The sequence below is a fragment of the Xenopus tropicalis genome, chromosome 9, assembly GCF_000004195.4.
Source record: "Xenopus tropicalis strain Nigerian chromosome 9, UCB_Xtro_10.0, whole genome shotgun sequence".
Classification (NCBI taxonomy): Eukaryota; Metazoa; Chordata; class Amphibia; order Anura; family Pipidae; genus Xenopus; species Xenopus tropicalis.
In genome coordinates this window covers 54,291,541-54,313,611 of record NC_030685.2, presented here as the reverse complement: position 1 = coordinate 54,313,611, position 22,071 = coordinate 54,291,541, and the positions used below count along the sequence as shown (strand labels likewise).

The 22,071-nt window shown below is 38.1% G+C and overlaps 1 protein-coding gene across 3 annotated transcripts in view; it reads left to right on the top strand.

The window, feature by feature from the left end:
- The window catches only part of raph1 (Ras association (RalGDS/AF-6) and pleckstrin homology domains 1), an 86,746-nt gene that overhangs the window by 42,020 nt on the left and 22,655 nt on the right, over positions 1–22,071 (top strand). For 2 of the 3 annotated variants that reach the window (XM_031893700.1, XM_031893702.1), the window contains exons 2-5: positions 2,778–2,897; positions 4,789–4,894; positions 5,470–5,981; positions 21,914–21,988. In XM_031893700.1, coding sequence (XP_031749560.1) covers positions 2,778–2,897; positions 4,789–4,894; positions 5,470–5,981; positions 21,914–21,988 — 813 coding nt within the window. The remainder of the gene's footprint in view (positions 1–2,777; positions 2,898–4,788; positions 4,895–5,469; positions 5,982–21,913; positions 21,989–22,071) is intronic. The other variant, XM_031893701.1, reaches the window with a different exon arrangement.

The window sequence follows — 22,071 nt, the reverse complement described above, 5'->3', positions numbered from 1 at the left end:
GTAGAGAATAGGTTTAAGTTGTGATGAGTGTCTTTGGATGCAGAGTTATGGCTTAAAATCTTTGATAAGTCAGGTCCCTGCATTGATTAAAAAACACAAGAGTCCTTCTTGTTTTTAGTTGCTCATATCTCATGTGCAATATAAAATATCTTAAGATAAATAAGCAATCACACTCCACTATTAAAGGCTTAAGGCACACAGCATTTTTGATTGACTTGGTGCTCTAAGGGAAAATCACCCTTTTGAGCCAGCAACCACTCTATTCTGCATATTTTGCAATGTAAGGGCTGTGACACACGGGGAGATTAGTCGCCGCGCAACAAATCTCCCTTGTCGTGGGTGACTAATGCTTCCTAAATGCCATCCCACCGGCTAGAATGTAAACCACTGGTGCCTTGAGAGGAAACTTCAGCGAGTTTGGCAAATCGTGGCGCCGCGTATGCTATCCCACCGGTGATTTACATTCTAGCTGTTGGGATGGCATTTCGGAGAGATTAGTCGCCCGTAACAAGGTAGATTTATTGCGCGGCAACTAATCCCCCCATGTGTCACAGTCCTAAAAGGCTTAAGGCCTTCTGCCTAATTGCACAGAGTATCTGGTCAGTATCTGATGGTAACCATTATGGAGGGCCAGGGTCCTAAAGTTCCAGCATGTGAACTGGCCTGGCAAGAGAGTTTTGTTTAACCCCAAACTCTAAGGGGTGTAATCTCCAGTGTCAATAAATAATGCTAAGGACCCACGGAATGGTTCAGTCGCCTGTGATAGATCTCTGCTATTGTGAGCAACTAACCGCTCCAAAATGTGTTTCCACCGACAACAATAGGAGCCGCCGGTGGAAAGGTCACCACTTCATTATCCCGAAGTTGCCTGCAGGAGGGAACTTCACACAACTTCGGAATACCGAAGTGATGGCCTTTCCACCAGCAACACCTATGGTTCCTGGTGGAAAGGCATTTCAGAGTGGTTAGTAGCCCGCGATAGAAGAGACCTATCATGGGTGACTGAACTGCTCCTTGGGTCCTTAGCCTTAGTGTAGATAGTGAATGCCAAGAACCTTATCTGAAATCTTGGTGGCCCTTTAAAATCATCAAAGCATGAAATCATGGTGACCTTTTTTCAGTACCCAATCTTTTCAGGTCAGAAAAACGAAGTGAAAGCATGTCTTCCCACTCATGTAAACCCAAGGCAGTGATATACTGCAAAGTGGAGTGGCAAACTGAGCACACCTTGTGGCCCAGGCAGTATTAGTCCCTGTAAACATATCAACACTGCCAAATTATTGGAGGAATCTACTGAGAGTTCATAGTGCTCCATAGTACACATAAAATGTCTTGTATATAAGCTGTACTGCACAGATCAAAGGGTAACTGCTACATCACATTTAAGTGGGTATATTGTGGCTGCCTATTTATAAGGGCAAACAGGTGAGCAGTAAATTCTACCCACTGATGCATTTCAAGGGTTACTAGACCTGCTGCAAGCTTTGTGGTTTTATTATATTTCTCAGCAAAAGTCTCATGCGTCATATAGGGAGAGGAGACTGCCAGTGAACTAAATGCAAGCAGAAAAACAACCAGGTGCAATTTTTTATGCAAAGGTTAATCACAAGACTTAATCGAATGGATAGGTTGGTGCCTTTGTTCGTTTCAGTTCGGGAAATGGTGTACTGTAAGTTATTGCCTACATTCTTCTTCCATCCTACTCTGGCTACTGGCGTTTCTTCTGGACTAAAATATAAATTGATGTAAAATATAAATGGAGCCATTTGAATAGAATGAAGAAGCATCTGTGCCTTCTTTGTGTGATTTTTATGTTTTTTACCGAAAGAATTGGTCCCAAAACCAATTTTTATCACTTTAGTGGCCTAGAGCGGAAACCTTTTAGCAGGAAGTTTAATCACTGATTTAGGTTGCAAGCTAACCACACAGCTTTCTCAACATAGCGCAGATGTAAACTATATTCTGACAGCTGATATGTTACTATGTAAATCCTTAATTGGCCAGATAGAGGTCTCACAACTCTCACAACTCTGGTCATGCCCATTCCCACACCTTGTGTCTCAACCCTTTCTCCTTGTAGATTGTAAGCTCTTTTGGGCAGGGCCCTCTTCACCTCTTGTATCGGTTATTGATTGCTGTATATGTTACTCTGTATGTCCAATGTATGTAACCCACTTATTGTACAGCGCTGCGGAATATGTTGGCGCTTTAAATAAATGTTAATGTAATGTAATGTAGAGGTCATATAACATGTCTCAAGTTATATCAATTGGCTTAGGTGTTTTGGGTGCAAGTTCACCTTTACCTTTTACATTCTTATTTCACGCTGTTGCCTGGGAAAGATGCTTTAGTCAGTTATCCTTGGCTTGGGGGAGACCCCATAGCCACCTGATATGGGATTTCTTTTATCTTAAATTTATTTTGGTATGATTTATGGAAAGTTTGCATTTATTGTATATAGCATGTGATTATATGTCTCCTTGTGTAGCAGGATGACATAGTTTGAGGATTGTTGTATTACTTTGTTAAGGATCACAAACTACCTGTCTTTTTAGTGTATGCACTGTATTGCCAGAAAGGAAACTGCTTCCATATACATGTTGAATAGCTCAAACAGGTAGAGCAGGACTCAGTGGAGTATCATGTATTTTTCCTAATAGGATGCTCTGTAAAGGATGCACTGTGCCAGATGTTGTGCTAATACTGTCTCCTTGTACTTTTTGTTATCTAAGGTACTGTGTCCAGTAGCTAACCCATTTCCTTTTCTTTTTTTATAGATGGAGCAGTTATCGGATGAAGAACACGACCATGGCGCTGAAGAGGATAGTGATAAGGAAGATCAGGACCTGGATAAGATGTTTGGAGCCTGGTTAGGTGAACTGGACAAACTCACTCAGGTACAAAAGACTGACAAAAAAGACTGTATTAGCTTTACTTTTCCATGAATTTCCATCCAAAATTAGTGCTTTAGGCTTATAGATATTATTGCCTAAGGCCAAAAAATGGCACAGTTACCTAAACCATACCTCCAAGAGGTTTTTTTTGCCTAATAAAAGAAAACAATACTAAGCAACTTTCCAATATGAGTTTATTCATTTTTTTAGTGCTTTAAAAGTTACTTGTAAATGTAATTGCTATTGAAAGCAATATTTGCTGAACTCCTGATTGTTACTTTTTTAACAGTTTTGCAAAGGCCAGTCTCCTCCAGCAAGGCAGGTCTGTTAATCAGCTGGGTTGTGTTGCATTGTTTCAAAAGTCAGAGCCACCTGGCTGAGAATAGAAAATGACAGGCCAACACTGCTTTTATTAGCAATTATATTTTATTACAAATAACACAAAAACCATTACAAATTTTTAATGATTGTATATTGCAAAGTTGATTAAATTTATATTTTGGGTTAACTTGTCTTTTAAAAGGCAACTATTATTTGTCTGTTTAATGCTCTGTTTCCTTACTTTAGTTTCATGGTTGCACAACTCTTCACTCGTGTTAAAATGCTTTTGCTGGTGTGACCTAGTGGCCAAGCTTAGGCTGGTAGAAATGGTAGAGATTTTAGCACTTATTAATTGCAAGGGCAACCTTCTTAAACCTTGCTTATTCACTGTAAAGAGAGATATTGTAAAACCATGTAATCATATCTGTTCCCCCTATACGAAGTAAAATGAAAGTGAGCCACACCCTCTTCAATATATCTGTCTGTTTGTTATTTATTGCACATATTCAATGTGTAATCAAGAGAAAAAACTCTAATAATCTGCCAATGCAGTAGCACAGTACTGTACTTGTCTGTACCTAAGAAAACTCTATATGCCTTGATCCCATATTAGGGTAAATTATAGATAACAAAAATCTCCATGAATATGATTCACAAACCAAGTTGTAACAGCTCATATGCTTCTCATTGAAATTCCTATCACCATAATGGGAAGTTGTGCTGAACAATTCCCACAAATTCTCTTTATAAATCCCCAAGAAGTTACACACCAGAAGGTATATTTAATTTGACAATTATGTAAAAAAAAGAATTCTGTTTATTGTACACATATTCACTAATACAAATCTTCAGTTTGAACATTCTTCCTGGGATTGTGGAAAGCCGTTTTTGTTGCTGTTCAGTTTAGATTTTGTAAGCACCCCTATATTGTATAGCTGGTGTAATGTTAAAGGAGAAGGAAAGGTAAAAACTAAGTAAGCTTTATCAGAAAGGTCTATGTAAATACAGCCATAAGCACTCACAGAAAAGCCGCACTGAGTCCTCTATCAAAAGAAACACAGGTTTTCTTGTCTCCATTTTTGTAAACATGATGTTTGGCTGTCTGACTTCCTCTCTCAGAAAAATCCTTAATTCCCTGGGCCTGAGTCTGCAGCTCTCTCCCCTCTCCTGCTCCCCCTCCTACAAGAATGCCAAGAACTCCCTCCCCCCTACCTTAGGAATGTGTGATCTGAGCTATAACACTGGAAGCAGGAAGCTACTTAAAATGGCAGATGCTGTTTTAAGCAAATGGAGAAAGCTTCTAGGACTCTTTACTCAGGTATAGTAATGCTTTCTGCAGAATAAATATATTGTTCTAGGTGGCACTAATGTGGTGGATCTGTTGGCAGTAAAATGCCAAAATGACTTTCCTTCTCCTTTTAACTGTTCTGTAAATAGTGCTAAAGGTATGGTACAGGGTGACCCAATGGGAGAAGGCTGAAAAAGAATAAAGATACTGTTTGGGGGGAGTTTGCAGTGGAACGGTTATATGTTGAAAATGTCAACCCAATGTTTATTTATTTTCTTCATTTAGAGTTTGGATACTGAGAAAACAGAAGAACCAGTCAAGAGGTCTCCATTGCGCCAGGAAACCAATCTTGCCAATTTCTCATATCGTTTCTCTATGTATAATATAAATGGTAAGACTGTATTTTTATGCATTACAATGGTATACGTTTTAAATGCAGTTTCAATTTCTATACTGGAACAAAATAAAAAAAAAAAATACACCAACTACAATTTTACAATATTACATAGCAGAGAAGAGGCAAATTTTAAGGAAAATGTCTCCTTTACGAAGAACTCGTATATTAATTAGACAGTATTTGAGTGCACCAGTGACCTCCTTAATTTTCACCAAGAGTACAGTTTTTTGACTCATCCATACATAGCATTAAACAGCAAAATGTTTTTCATGGTGTAATTATAATAATGGTCGTAGGGAACACACAGAACAAGGTACCTCCTACTCATCAGTGTACTGAGGAATGTGAACCTTTAGTTTATGTTTGTTGACAATTCCAGGTTACTTATGTCACTGAAATGGTTAGTATATGATCTTGGCACACATTTACATTTTAAATGCATACCATTATAAATTTCCTATAAATTAAATCTCTTATTTCATCAAATTATATCTCCAGCAGTATCTATAGTTATTAACACTTACCTTCTAAGATTAGAGTGTAAAGTAAATACACCTTTTTTTTTTCAGAGGCTCTAAATCAAGGAGAGCCAGTGGATTTAGATGCTCTTATGGCTGATCTTTGTTCTATTGAGCAGGAGCTTAGTAGCATTGGGACACATTCCTCCAAGAACACGCTCATGTTTCAGGAAAGAAAACCTTCTCAGAAGCCCCCTGGCAGTCGGATGACCCCCAAGCAGAGTAGCTTAAAAGGACTGCCGTCCTCATCTGGGAGGATGCCCAAGCCTTCTCATGCCAACTTTTCTTTGGATGATATTACTGCACAACTAGAGCAGGCCTCTCTCAGTATGGATGAAGCTGCTAGGCAGACAGTTGTAGAAGATGTAAAACCTATAATAACCACCCATCATCGCAGGACAGCTTCTGCCGGAACAGTGAGTGACAGCGACCTCCGCTCTGTAAGCAATTCCTCACGTTCTAGCATTACTTCTGCGGCCTCCAGCATGGATTCCCTGGACATTGACAAAATGACTAGACCGCAGGATTTAGAGCTGCTTCAGCCAGGCCAGCCTATATCAGAGGTAAGGCTAAAGCACTAAATATGATGGTTTTACAATTTTCATATTATTTGTGTATCATAATGAGCAGTTATATGTTTGTATACTTTATGTTAATGTGCCCATAACATGTCTTCTCCCTCAGGATTGTATAGTATAACTATTATCAGCATAAATTATTTATGTAGAAAAATAGAGCACTGCTTTGCATGTACACTGCTGCATTGTATTCCCCATAGTGTTATGGAATTATTAAATGCCTCAGAATGCCTTATTTCAATTGTAAGTTATAAATCACTTTCATTCAAATTATTGTGCATCAGGGTGATTGATACTATATGTTTCATTTTCAGTTTTGGCTTTAATTACATAGCACCTTATATAATTATAATTTTATAATATTATGTAATATAATATTTAGCAAATTATCCTACCATAGCTCAAGACACAACATGCAACTTGTTAAAAGGAAAAATACTTGTAGTTATTTTTTTCGAACAAACACAGTATGAGTTGTGGAGTATTCTCTCTCATTTGTGGAGTATTTTCTCTCATGAAGTGGGAATGTTTTAAAATCAGATTACAATTACTAGAAAGTAAGAGTCTTAAAAACCATCCATGGCATTAATGCACATAAGCACATTCCAGGCATTAAACTTGTTAGTCAGATAACAAGTATAATTTCCTGATTATCATCTTGATCAATAGGAGCACAATCAAAGCAAAGCAGCTGTCGAGTAAGAAGCCCTCTGTATAAACAAGTAGCAAATACATTAGATAGCTTCAAGAAAGGGGTTGGATGGAAAAATACAGGGTTATTGAAAATAGCTTTAAGTACTAGTTGATTCAAAGACTGGTCCAATTGCCCTCTTGGAGTCGGGAAGAATTTTTTTTCCCCTCCGAGGTAAATTTGAGAGTCTTTAGAAGGGTTTTTTTTACCTTCCTCTGGATCAGCTAGCAGTTTAGCAGGTTTCATATAGACACAAAAGGTTGAACTTGATGGTTGTGTGTCTTTTTTTCAACCTAACTTGTTAGTTACTATATATTCAAAAGCCACAAAAAAATGAAGACCAATTTCAGATTCTTAGAATGGCATGAACTTATGCTAAAAGTTCGTTTTAAGGAGATCTTCCTTTTTGCCACAAACAATTGTATGTGTTCTGGCTATGCCTTTGACATATACATCTCAATATTTGTACAAATACTCATTGTAGACAACCAACATCTATATGGCTTTACACTAAAAAAAGTTGTTCTGCCATGTGTAGCTTGTTTTAACCCTATGACAACTGCCTGGTTCTAAGTTGCTTTTTGATGAGGACACACATATTTACTGGCAGTTTTTCATTTTCCAGTGCCCAAACTGTGTCTGTGGGCCAACATAAATCCTATATGCCTGAAATATGTACCTTGCTGATGTGCCTTAAGCAGTTGTTTTTGATTTTGAGCCAAAATAGCATGTGTAAATCACAATGGCATTATAATTAAAGACCCATTTTCTCAAGAGTAAAAAAAAATATTATAAAACCAGAGTGGAAACTGAAAAAAAGTGGTGAGAACTTATTTGTAAAGATATATATATATATATATATATATATATATATTTAATTATATATGGGCTATTACTAGGTCTAAACTGCAATGCACAGTGAAAAATCTGATGAGCCTTAAATGAACCCAGTTATATTTTTAGTGGTGCCCATAAAAGTGCAGTGCATTCAGAATACTTCTGTCTTGGGCAGTTAGAAGGGTTCCTTGCAAACGAACGATTCTTTCTCTAGTTCTTTCACTTTATCCATCATTTATACAGCATCAAGGTCTTTCCCTCTCCAGTGAAAGTGACAGTGTGTTCCCGCCACATGTGATTGTCTTCAAAGAACATCGTATACTTCTTTTTGGCAGTTCCTTAAGCAAGAACAAAATAATCTCTGTTTCCAATGCAAGCAGCTTCCTGGTGACTACTAATGAAGCACACTTTTGTGTCCATTTAAACAAAATGATTTTTTCCTTATTTCCTCCCTGAGTGCATATTCACACACAGTCTTTTTGTAGTGCAAGGACCTTTTCATTCTAAATGCTCTTTAGTGTTAGAGGGGAAACTAAAACCTTAGACATGCATAAAACCTTACTGTTGTTTATGAATGTAATAGTAAATGAAAGATTCCATGGCCCTTCCCCTCAGCATCACCAGCTGCAAAAGTTATTGCTTCCAGTCCAGGATAGATTCATAGTTTCCTTCCCAGTATCTCATTGTTCCAGTCAGCCTTCCCTGACCTCCTTTGCTTGCTCTTGGCCAACACACTGGTGCTAAAATCCAGCATGGCAGACATATAGAAGTGTGGAGAGAAGTATCATTTTGTCCACTGTATTGTACTGTGATCAGACTAACAAGCTAACAACAGCATTCCCGCCTGAAATCGAATGGAGTTTGGCATTGAAATGAGATTTCCATTTCCACTAATATGCCTGACTGCTTAATGGCAGTAAAATGAGTATCTTCAAAACATTTGACAGTGCTTTGGACTGATTAATATATTTTTATCACACTTAAAGCTCACAGTGTGGACACACTGAGATGTGGCTGCCACGTCACTGCCTTTTTCAACACTGATGTCTGTTTTGAATCCGTGACACAGTTCATACTGTCATTTCTGTGGTAATATTTAATATTTTCCTGTTTCCGTGCCTGCTTACAATTGCAAAAGTCACATCTTCTCTATGGTGACAAATTATATGATTTTGGCTTTGTGAAGTGGATTTATTTTTCCACTCCAGCACTAAAAAAAACAGAATTTACAGGGAACAGACTGCCAAATATAGGAGATAATACCTCAGTGCATTTATATAAAATAAAGAGCAGATACAAAAGCAGGGCTCACAGATGTAGACCGTAAGACTTTGGTATTGGTCACTAGGGCATAATGAAAGGGCCAGTGGCAGCTGGGTGCCCAGAAATTAATAAAGGCCCAATGGTGGTGGAATCTTTGGGGAGGGTGCCAACCCTCTTAACTGAGCACTGGATTACTGGAATGAAGAGGTTCTGGCGTGCTGGGGATCTTCTTTGTTTGGGTCAGTAATTTCTAGTTCTGTTTGTGGTTTAATAAACTATTTTCCTCATGTTTAAAAATGAACAGAACAGCACTGTTCACTTGGTAACCTATTGTCATTATGTACAATTAAGTACATTTTCTACATTAAGTAACCATTATTTATTTACCTTTAACTACAGTTAAAAGGTGTTTAAAGGGGACAATTATTAGAACTCCTAATAGATCCAGTCTATGTTACAAATGAGGGGTGGAAGTGTTGCAGATGTTCTGATTCAGCCTTATTTATTCAGCACTGTAAGTACTTTCATTTTCCTACTTCCTGGTTCTTAAGAGGACTTTTGTAAGGAGCTAGAAGTAGTCACCCAGATTACTGAGGCACAGGCAATAGCTGTGGGAAGGGAGCAACGCATCACATTTTTTACTATTATTATTTTTTTGTGTGTTTAATTTAAGTACTACTAATTGGCTTGTGCTTTTGTTCATATAGAAGCCTTCATCAGCAACATATTTATATGAATGGGGGTAGTACTTATACTGTTGAAGGATGCTCACATTGCAAAGGACAACTAAATTTATTTTTTTTCAGACATTTGAGTCTGTTTTTTACTTAGCAATGTATTTGAGCTTTATGCAGATGCCTGCATCTAACAGGTTATATTACCTACACGCACACAGCCCCTGTACGCACATCATCGTGAAGGTGCAGATATGCAGGCAGCCAGCTTACCATAAATCAAGAACCTTTATATAAAAACAGACAGGCACCCACTTGTTTCTTTTTATTTTATTTCGGTGACCTTAGATTATTTTTTTTTCCTCTTAAGTCACATTTTCCATTATTAAAAAAGAAAATCATTTGTTGAAAAAGTTCTGACAGCGTTTTGTGTATTATCGCTTATTTATAGTTGCGCACAAGCTGTAAGTAGCACATAATTTGTTTTCTAATAAAAACCAATGGAATCAAAATAAATAATTAACATTTTTTCCATTTTCACTACTGAGACTTATATGCTGTTTTTCATAGTAATAAGCATTTTCCCGAGTAGCTCTAGCAATTGTGAATCAATTGCTAATGTTAAAGGGCTGCATGGCTCGGTCATTTTATCCAAAATTCTCATTAAAAATCAAACCACTATGCTACCCTTTCACTGTGTTCTATAGTTTGCTGGACACATGGGCATTTATATTCCCTTAGTAGGCATGGACTCAAAGCAAAGGCTTGATCTGGGGCTGTACGGTGTCCCTATTGTTTAGTCATTGTGATATTTCATTGTTGTACAGTCTTTCAAGTCTCAACCTCGGGGATCGCAAATGGATTTGGTCTCAAACATTTTTATTGTATTATTTTTTTCTTTCCTCCAGATACATTTTCAGTGAGATTGTTAAAGTACAGCACATGTAAAGGAAATCAGAACTATAAAAATACCTGTGTTTTAAATAATGAGATTTCATGGTAGTATTGAAATACCGTGTAGCATCCTGTAGTTGTGGGATGCACAGGCCAACACTACATTGGTACCAGGGGCCGGAGATTTCTATGGTAGTGGGCCAAAAATGGAAGCCATTTTTTATCCTTCCCCCTTTTAAAAAGCCACACCCACTTAAAACAACACTCATGTTATCACAAGAGATTTTAAGACCATGCCCACATTACGGGCGGTAGCACAAAAAAAATTTAAGACACCCATAAATTCATATGCCTCCTCCTCCCCTGTGGATAGCAGAGTATGGCACACATAGGCAGCGTAGGGCAGGCAGAGTGTGGTAAACAGAGGTAGTGTAGGGCAGTCAGAGTATGGCCACACAGGCAGGGTAGGGCAGGCAGCAGCACATAATTAAACTCCTATGAGACTCCCTTACAACGATTTCCAAATGCAAACAAACAAAACAGACCCCTGCCAGGTTCACCTCCCACAGGCAGCATAGGACAATCAGCGGATGGCACACACAGACAGGGTAGAGCAGGGCAAGTAACTGATCATGACCATTCCAACATAAATAGTTTGTACTGCAGTGGTCTTATAGGTGTGCGCAATGCAGGGGTGTATAGGTGCACACTATGCAGGGGTTTATAGGTGTACACAATGCATGTACTTAAAGGAGAAGGAAAGTCATTTTGGCATTTTACTGCCAATAGGTTTGCCACATTAGTGCCTCCTAGAACACTATATTTATTCTGTAGAAACCATTAACATACCTGAGTAAAGACATTTAGAAGCTTTCTCCGTTTGCATAAGATAGCAGCTGCCATTTTAAGTTGCTTCCTTCCTGCAGTCTCCAGCCATTATAGCTGAAATCACACATTCCTAAGGAAGGGGAGAGTGAGTTCTTAGCATTCTGGTGGGAGGAAGAAGCAGGAGAGAGGAGAAAACTGCGCAGACTCTGGCCCAGGGAATTAAGGCGGTTTCTAAGAAAGTCAGACACTGAAACATCATGTTTACAAAAAAGGAGACAAGAAATCCTGTGTTTCTTTTGATAGAGGACTCAGCATTACTGTAAGTGCATATGGCTGTATTTACAAAAAGCTTTTTGATAAAGCTTACTTAGTTTTTACCTTTCCTTCTCCTTTAAAGGTGTGCATAATGCAGGGGCTTACATGTGTAAACAATGTAGGGGTTTACAGCCTGAATCTGAGGTGTGAACAATGCAAAGCCCAGTATTGATCTCAGTGCTCACACCATTTAAAGCTTACACAAAGTTTAGCAGTCACAGCAGCCAGACAGATAGGGGTGGTCTGTGGGACAGTTGGACAGCTCTGATTTAGAGGTACGCTTTAATACATACAGCATACAGTACATGTTCATCTTACATGCTAAAGAGCAGATTAGTCAAAGGCCACAATATTGTCCTTATACTTGATCTCGACTAACTTGAGAGCTTCTCAAGCTATGTTAGATAATTCTCTCAGTGCAATCCTATTGAAACCTAGCACAACTTGAGAACCATGTTCCTGGCTTTTTGCACCAGAGAAAGCCGATCTGAGAAACAAAAAATGGGCAAGAGAAAAAAAAACCATAGTGAGAAGACAGTACAAGGTTCTTTGGTTTTTCAAAAGTGACAAGTAATTGTAAAGCAGGATTTGAAGGCAGATGAGTAACCTGAGAAGCTAGAATTAAACAAATAGGTCATCTTTATGTTAGTAAGTGAATTACAGCTCATGTTCAGATGTCACAATCCATTATAACTACCAGAATGTTGTAATTAATCTCTGCTGCAGGTAGAAACTACATTTGTTTTGAAATATTTAAACAAGCAGCAAATTGTCCATAACCCAGAAGTGTATTTCCTAGTGGGTCAGCTGCTTCAGTAAAACCATTGGACAGTTTTGGTAGAGACTGCAGTTCAGTCTTCCTTAAAACTTGATGAAACTAGAGATCTTTTCTGACATTTTTCTTGGAGCTACAAGAGTTTTGTTGGCAGCCTACTGACATCTGCTCTCCGTGGGGTCTTTCTTAGAAATGCTTTTCCTAGAAATGAATAGAAATACATACAAGTAAAGGCTTAGCATTTTTCTTTTATTTTTTTAAAATGAGGTTTATATCAAGTCAAAAAACTAAAAAAGCATTTGATGATATCATTTTATGGAGCCCAGTCTTTTGGGTGCTGTTGTACAGGCTGTATGTAAGAATTCCCTGATTCAATACAATGTATTAAGCAGTGGTGGAAAAAGCCACTATCCGTTTTACAGAACTTACATAATCGTTACAGTTTTCAGGTTTAAAATTGAAACCAGCTACATATAGAATGCAACATGCAGTCAAGCTCGGTATCAGATTTCTCTAGACGTGGTCAACACCTTTTGACAGCCGCAGTTGAGAGTTGTGAATTCCATAAGTTTCTAAATCATGAGTGCTATTAGCAATGGTTTACTTTTTATACTACAATAAAACAATTTATCAGTCATAAATAAACTGAAGCAGATGGTTAAATTGACCCATGTACAAGGTAGAAACTATAAATTTAAATCTTCTCTACAGTTGACCTAGGAAAGTGGAGAGTAGGGTATGAAGAATGTCTGTAATGCTGGAAAAGTTTGGATCTCAGCCCTACTGCTCTTGAATGTTAGAAAACAAATTGGGTTATCTAATAACATGGACAAAGTTTTCCTCAGGCCAGGAAGGAAGAGATATGAACCAGTCAGATGTATGCTTTCATCAGTGTTGCAGTAATGGACCAAAAATAAAATTATGCTCTATGGGTTTTGGATCTGGGCAAACAGTGCCAATGTTTCTATATAGCCCTATGAGCTGCTTAGCAACCCAATAGATCTTATGTTGATACTTAAATTGTAATTAAAGTGGATTAAATCTGCAATTAGAAAGCTTGTAGTAGACCTTTTCAGCTGTAGTGGAATCATTCATGCTTGCCAAGGTTTTCCTTACAAAATGATTTATTTGTAATAACATACTGGTAATCTCTATTCAGTTCATGCTTAATAGTTTTGTTTGAAGCCCTGTTGTAATTGGTTATCTACTCAAAAGTGAGTGTTTGAGCCCAACTGCGATTGATTGATAGGACTGATCCCCCAAATCGGAAAATCTTCCTGGGATTCAGTACATGTGGGATGTTCATTTCCTACCTGGTGGCATATGGGGCTGCACTCTCCTTTAGTGATTCAGCCAGTTGATCAGGGGAGTTTGCCAACACATTACAAAAAAGCGTATAAAAGGAATATCACTGTCTACACAATGTACAGAAGTGCTACCTGTGACATTGCCCTTACATAGGAAAACCCAGTTACTCCTAAAGATAATTTGTTTGTCTAAATAGGACACTGTGGGGAATCAGACTTTCCTTTGGAGCTTTAATAACTCTTTCTTATGTTCTATATATTAAGCATGAGCTAAATTCTTTCTAGGTCATTTCAAGTATACCCCAACATCAGAATAACAAAGTGTGTTTCCTTTGCTGCTCTATTTCATGTGTGAATTTTTCCATGCTGGAAACTTGTATGTGTTGTATTATTTATAGGTGCACTCAGTTGTTCTTTAGATGGTGTGTAACAGTATGTTATTTTATATTTAACCCTTATTGTATTAATTCTCAAATGTTTCTTGTATTCCTGCATCTAACTAGTATATGACAACATTTTGTAAATCCTATTCTTGTGGTATATAAACACTGCCTTTCAATACATATTTAATAAAATGTGGAAGAAATTGGGTTAACATGTTTCAAGTCTAAATCAATAGGATTGCTTAAAAACAATCCCATTTTCTTTTTATACATAAAAAAAAAAAAAAAAAGTAACATAGTAACTGAGGTTGAAAAAAGACAAGCGTCCAATAAAATCACCTTTTTGTCAAAATGAAACCTGACTAACTGAAGACAAAAGACAAAAAATTTTTTTTCCAAATCATCACCAATCAAATGGGAAAAACATCAAAAGGTTAATTTCAGTATCCCTAAATAGATTTACTTGCCTACAGTATTCTACTTATTATCTACAAATAAGTGATTAAAAGACAAATGTTGAGTTTTGGCTGGGCCGTTAGAGAAGGAAAGCCTAGGTCACTTGGGGGTGCCAAAATGTTAGGCACCCCCAAGTGAAATCGCTTAAAATCTCACTTAAATTGCTTACCTGGTGCCCCTGTTAAGAGAGAACCGCACCAGCCCAGGGTAGCAGCGAGCGCTTCCTTCTTCCTCGTTGGCGCGCATGCGCATTAGAGTGAAAAGCCAAATTTTAACAAGAAAGTCGGTTTTTCAATCTAATGCGCATGCGCCGGCTAAGGGAATTTGCTGCAGAAGAAACCCGGAAGAAGGAAGGGCTCGCTACAGCTACCCCGGGCTGGTACGGTTTTCTCCTAACAGGGGCACCAGCCCGGGGTACAAGCTAAGCGATTAAAGTCATTTGGGGGTGCCTAACATTTTGGCACCCGCAAGTGACTTGGCCTTTCCTTCTCCTTTAAATCTGTGTCTTGGGATTTTTGGAAATATATTTTGAAAAATGCCTTTTTTAGTATAACTTATTCCATCTGGCCATTCTTACGTTATTGGCATAATGGGTTCCATCCACTTGAAGCATTGGGAACATTGCATAATATACATTGTTTCATATGGGAGAGGACTCTGATGCTTAGAATGTTAGACATTCCTCATCCATTAGCATAGTTATTCTACTGGGATCTGGCTGTCAGTATGTATGTGTGTATAGCTCCATAAATGTACATAGTGCACTACAGAGCCATGATATGTTAACAGTAAGAGAAAACATAAAAACTTGTAAGTACATGACTTTGCAGGAAACGTGATTTAAGTAGTATGTGCTTCCCAGAAGGCCTGATTTTTTTACCTCAGTGTTTGAAATTAAACCTTGTGAATTAAGAATGCATGCTGGGATAGCTGGGCTCTGCAGATTTAGCACTGCTGTTAGAGCATGCATACTGACTTATACAAGGTTAGAGTGCCTCATTAACGAACGATTTTGCAGAACATGGAGGTGATTTGCTAAAGTTTTAAATGTGTAACTATATATATATTACAGATTTTTGTATCACAATAGCCTTGGACATAATGCTTCCTTAAAATGTCATCACAGCCGCATCCCACTACCTCACTGCCCTCACTGTAAAGATACACTGCTTCAAATGAGAATTGTTCCTCTAATCTAAAGAGGTGCAATATATTGTGGTATTTTTTTTTCTAATTAAATATGATCATGGACACAATCATATATGGTAAACAGACATAGCGTATCCCCCGGTATAAATCCCTTGTATTTTCAATTCCCTTCCCTCTGTTCTTAATGTGTTCCAGATCCACTTAAAGAAAACTAAGCCACACTTTTTAGTGAATATATATACTGCCCATGTACAATAAATATTTTAAAGGTTATTCTCGCAGTTATTGCTCGAAAATCTAACCAAGCATTTTTTTTAAAGAATCAATCAATCAAACCCAACCATTTTTAAAGAATCAACTGGCCAACAGAAGTCCTTGATAGGGTTTTTGCTCACAAAAATGTATATTGTTCACACATATGTTATTATACATAAATATGCCAATAAATAAGGCTTACTTTGCAGTACAATGTTAACATACCTCCCATCTGTCCTGATTTTCACAAGAAAGTCCCTCTTTTAACAGCTCAGCCCACAGTCCCCGATTCTTACTGAAAAGTCCCCCATTTCTCTTTGATCTTCTGCACTGAACGCTTAAAATTATACAAATGTTTCTCAAACTTAAAATTTCTGGTCTCTCTGCCAAAAGCTACCTATTCAATTTAAGAAGCTATACCTGCACTTAGAAACAATGTTTCTCAGACTTAAACAAGTAGCTTTTGGCAGAGAGCCCAGAAACTTAACAAGCAACTCCTGAATTTAGATACAATTGTAACTAACAAGCTAAACAGGTCTCTTGGGGGAACTGAGACTTGCAGCTTCAAGGGCAATTTCACTTTTTTAGCAAAACTGTAATAACACATATAAAGACCCCAAAACATCCCAGAAATGTGTTCTAACTGTAAATAACTTGCCAAGTTTTTTAAAATGGGAGTGGTATTTAGGGGGTGTGGTCAAAAAATGTCACCGCGATATGCACAGCATTTAATTTTGTCCTTCTTAACATTTTTCAAATGTAGGGAGGTATGTGTTAAGAAATGGTGTGTTTTTACTCAACCCTACAAGAGACCCCATGAAACAAACCCTGTTTACCTAAGTTCCCATGGATACCAAGTAAGGTCTGCGATTGGTTATTTGGTAGACCGTTGTGGACTGGCAGACTACAGGGGGTTCTGTTTAGCACATTAGGGGCAGATTTATTATGTTGTGTAAAAAAATGGTGAGAAAATTCACCAGGCTTTGCCGTGTAAAATTGGCGTAATTTTTTATGGGTTATTTCTTCCACCAGAACCTTTTGGTGTATTTCATTTTACACAGTGTAATAAATAGGCCCCCTGGTTTTTATGCCTCCAATGTAGAATTTTAAAATAAGCAACTTTTTCGAGGCCACTGGGAGCAACATGTAAAGATGGCCATACACATTGCAATTACAATCTTTCCCACAACCTAATGAAAACAAGCAGGTGTTTTTAAATAATATCTACACTATTTAACAATCCGTTTCTTCTACAGAAGCAATCAGCCAGCTTGTGTAAAGGGTGTTAGTGCACTACAGTCACATAAATGGGAAAATCATTTATTGTTTGAAAGGAATGAGGGTGATAGGGTCTGTAAGAAACATGGAGAAATGCTATCAGGAACTTGCCAGTGCTCAACAACATAGATTGAAAAACCTTGCCCATGATGATTACTAAGACTGGTACATTTGACCCAGGCATGTAAATAAAACCTACCTTGCCCTCTCACAAGGTCACACAAGAAATGGGAAAATTAAAACCTGCAGGATTTCTATTGTTTAATGTAAAATGGCAATGAGCTTTGTTGTTATTGCTCTGACTGACACATCACTGATTATTTTATACATCTTCAGCTTAACAACTAATAAATCAGAAGTCAATTCTGTTCACTGGGATCTTTAGCAAAATCTGTGCAGCATTTAGCATAATATACTTTTTAATAATGTTGCATTTAGGTTTGCCATCTGCCTGGTATTTTACTAACCCAACCAGTAAAAGTTAAACTGATGGCAGTGTTATTAATAGGATAGAAATAAAATGGGATGGGTAATATTACATTAAAAGGAAATCAACTATTCCAGCTATCTATTAAGCCACTGTCCAATTAGTCATAAAAGGCAATTGGCTGCTTCAGATTCATTTGAAAACAGTCAAAATTCAACTCAATTTAAAACACAGAAAACACTGTTGACTGAAACACCACAATGTTTCACATTATAGGAAGTAGCGTATGGGAGAAGCCTATTTAATAAATAGTAGAGGAGACATTTCAATGGGAGGATAGGAGTTTATGTAAAAGACAGATAATGCTTGAAGAAGTAGTAGTTGTAAGCCAAACTGAGTTTAGTAGCCCACCTGGAACAGAGCACCTGATATACTGAGACATACTGTAAGTTAAGTCACATTTATTTAGTTTGCCTTTGTGATTATGGGTCAGAAGAAGAAGATTGATTAAATCAGCCAGCAGTGACATATTGGAGGCTTGTCTACAGGGCTACTGAGATCTGCCTTGACAGTTGTTAGCTTCACATCAAGGCACACAAGTTGCATGTTCCCATGACTTTCAGCAGTGCAGATCAATAGTCAGTGTTTCTGAACCCTTGTGCTGTGCTATAGAAAAAGTCAGCACTGTACAGGATTGGGTAAAGGCAACTTGAGAGGCAACATATGATGTTTCAGGGCTGAACCCAGAAACAGGGTTGAATGCGTCTTGATACTCTTGATAAACACAAGCACCTTACTTAGCAGCGTTTCTGCTTTTGAGTGAAATTGTTGCCCTTTGTGGTGAATCCAGACTTGTGGGTAACAAGGCACACCTGCACAGATTGAATGGAGTGTAGCAACACTTTGGGGATTGTGTGCTTGCTAGCAAACCAGTTTAACTACACTATTCTTTTCCACTCAAGTGGTGAGGTCAGTAAATACAAACTGCTATTTATTTAATAACCACCACTGTCATTATAGTACAGGTATTTGTCGTTTCTTCTCTGTTAAAAAAAGCTTAGTGGTCTTGTTTGCTTTGTTCTCTTCTTTTTATAGTGTCTGCTCTTCCAATCGCATCTGCTATGGCTTGTCTGTACTTTAGCTGTGTAATGCAAACATAGAACCAAGAATCTTCCATATACAGGAGGGTAATTACTTTTACCTTGAGTCTCATGAGACTTTTGCTTAGATTCTGCCTCTGGAATCTCACTTGAAAGCATTATAGGACTGCTATAATACAGTATTGCGTTACACAACATATTTTATTTTGTCAGGCACTTTTAGAACCTTTCTGTATTGATAACTGTATCATTTTACAATTAACAAAAAGCAAAACACAGGGAAAGAGAATTCATGATCTACATGTTGTGTAATTTAATATAATGGCTCTATATAAAGTATGTAGTACTTTGGTTACTGGGATTTTGTGACTTAAACAAGATGATGATTTGTTTCATTTGATTTCCTACTCCAATTGACATGGCAGCACCCTGCTACCTTTTTACTTGACTTACCTGTAACGCCCATATTGCCACCTTCACAAAAAGCATGGGCTAGTGAGTTCCTGTAGGACCAGGGCACTTGTTACACAGAACTGTATATACACACATGTGCAGTCACCGCCCCTGTGAGCTGACAGGAAGGAAGGCCTGCAGAGGAAGTGCTGGGAGAGAGAAGCGTCAGTGTGAGAGAGAGTGCTGTGAGATCCCAGAGATTACAGAGTGGGAAGCTAGTGGGGAACCCCAGTGGCAGAAAAGCACTCTCTGTGCAGAAGGAAAGGGAGTCCTTGTCAGGGTTGCCAATTTTTTGTGTGATTATGGATCAAAGAATTTCTCATTACAGGCTGTCATGACCAAGGGTGGAGGCACGCCATTTTAGAGTGTACCTGCTGTCTCATGTAGCAGAGGCACAGGACTTCTGTAGCGCTAAAAAGAAGTGGAAATCAGACAGGATTTCCTTCAGTAGCAGAATAGGGCTACAGATGTAAAGGTTCGTCTGTGACACTACCCCGATTGTTCTACTGACTGGCTACTCCATTTGCTGGATGGCAGCATCCCATGACTGTAGGTTGTATAAATACTTGTGGCCCTGACACACTACAAATGTGCAGTAGGTTCTCTCATCCAATGAAGAATCCCTAAAATATTCCTTTTATAATAATGGGTCTTAAGGTTCTGAAAATAGACAGCATTACTTCATTCAAATTTAAGAGGAGCTGTAATCCCTTCAGCAGCCCTCGTTTTTTTAGTCTCTTTATGAAGCCACATAATGATTTCTATAAAATAATGTAGCAAGAATGTAATGGTTATTGAGCAGCTCCCACACCAGTTCCCTGTTTGTTTCAGACAGAACATCTTTAGGCCTGGTCTGTCAGCTGATTATATTGATATTTTGTTTGTTTTTTTTTAGAGGTATTGAGACATTGTTTTGGGAGCATACAGTGCTGGAATTACCAATAGAAAGTACTATAGGTATGGGACCTGTTATCCAGGTCTCCATACTTTGTCTACTAAAAATTGTAATTATTTGATGGAAATGGAGTTCATGAAACAAGGTCATCTCCTATCACCTGATACCTATTGTAGATGTGTAGTTATAATAGAGTTGACCTAAAAATTTCAATTATTAATATTTTGCAGATTGTAGTCATTTAAGATATATTTCAAATATGTTTAGCAATGCCTGCATTACATGGCTTAGGCACCCTGGCACCTAAGTTGTAGTGCCATGAGATTATTAGCCCAGTAGAAGAACTGTATGGCCAAAATAGATGATCCATCTGATGAGCAGAAGTGAAGCTTATGAAGCTTTATGGTTTTAAAATTATTGTGAAATAATTTATTGTTATATTTTTATGAAAATAACAAAATCATTACATTTAAGATAATAAAATACAAGGACATTTTGCATATTATTTAACTTTGTACATCCTAACTAAGCCACATGAATCTGTTGGGTTTATTTGAAGGGATTCTGTTTACAGAGCAAATAATTCACTCTACCATTTAAAATGTTATTCTTAAACCAACAAATTTAATTTTTTTAGTTGTAATTTGGTGTGTAGGCAGCCATCTCAGTGCATTGTGCCTGGTTCTGAACTTTCAGAAGGAGCCGGCACTACACATTAGAACTGCTCTCAGACATGCTATTTCTTCTCCTACTCCCATGTAACTGTAGGAGTCCCAAGCCAGACTTGGATTTCTTACTATTGAGTGCTATTCTGATATCTACTGGGAGCTGCTATCTTGCTCCCTTCACATTGTTCTACTGATCGGCTGCTATTCTGCTTGTCAATTTCTCCTATACATTATGCTGTGATGATAATATAGGGGTATTTTAGGAGCTTGTTGCACAGATTTGATCAAATATTTTGGAACAACTGTGTTGTCTTTGAGTGAATGGAAACATGCTGCCCCAACACGTTTGGTCCAGCCTGTGTCTCAAGTACATTAAGGGCTCTGGCACACGGGGAGATTAGTCGCCCGCGACAAATCTCCCTGAGTTGCCATCCGTTGCCATCCCACCGGCGAAAATGTAAGTCGCCGGTGGGATGGCACACGCGGTGGCACGATTTCGGCAAATCGCCGAAAATGCCTCACGAGGCAACTTCGGTGATTTGCTGAAATCGCCTGCGCAGCGACTTACATTTTCGCCGGTGGGATGGCAACTCGGGGTGATTAGTCGCCCGCGAACAAGGAGATTTGTCGCGGACGACTAATCTCCCCGTGTGCCAGAGCCCTAAAAAGTAAGGAAAATCCAAGTTTCCCAAAATTAAATGCATATTCCTTTTTCTGTTACCTATGGAGTGTTATCTCAAACTACAAATAACTCATGCCTTTTCATGTTGCAGTCAGTAGTTGGTGACCCACAGAAGTTCCCTGTATTTTGATTTATGCGATTAAGTAGCAGTGATCAAAAATACTTCATGCATGTAGGCTTACCCAACTAATAATGACCAATAAGGTATCTGAACTTTACAAATTAAATATATGATATTAAATGAAGCACTCTTTGAAATATTACTGGTCTAATATTCACACACAGGTAGGTCAGTGCAGGATTACAACTATATTTTTATCTGGACTTTATTATAAATCTGCTATCTCCTGGCTTCTAATGTTGTAAGATGAGTTATACGATGTGTATTCTGATTGTTCCATGTTTATGATATGCTTCACTCTGTTCCTTACTCCTAGGTGATGGCGGCCTCCTGTTTCTTTTTTTTTTCCTCCATGCATGCCACTATATTAATCAGATCACGTAATGATTACAGTCTGCGCAGAATTCTCATTTAATTGTATTTTCCACTTTTTTTCTTGTCTGTCTCTCTTTTTTTTCTATGCAAGCACTCCTATCTGGACAGGGAAACATCAATTCTTCTCAGAAACATTGCAGGAAAACCCACTCATTTGCTGACTAAGGTGATGAAGCTTGATCGTTGCATCTGCATGTCTGCCATACCCCGGTAGCTAAATGGGCATTGTGAAATTGATATGGGCATGCT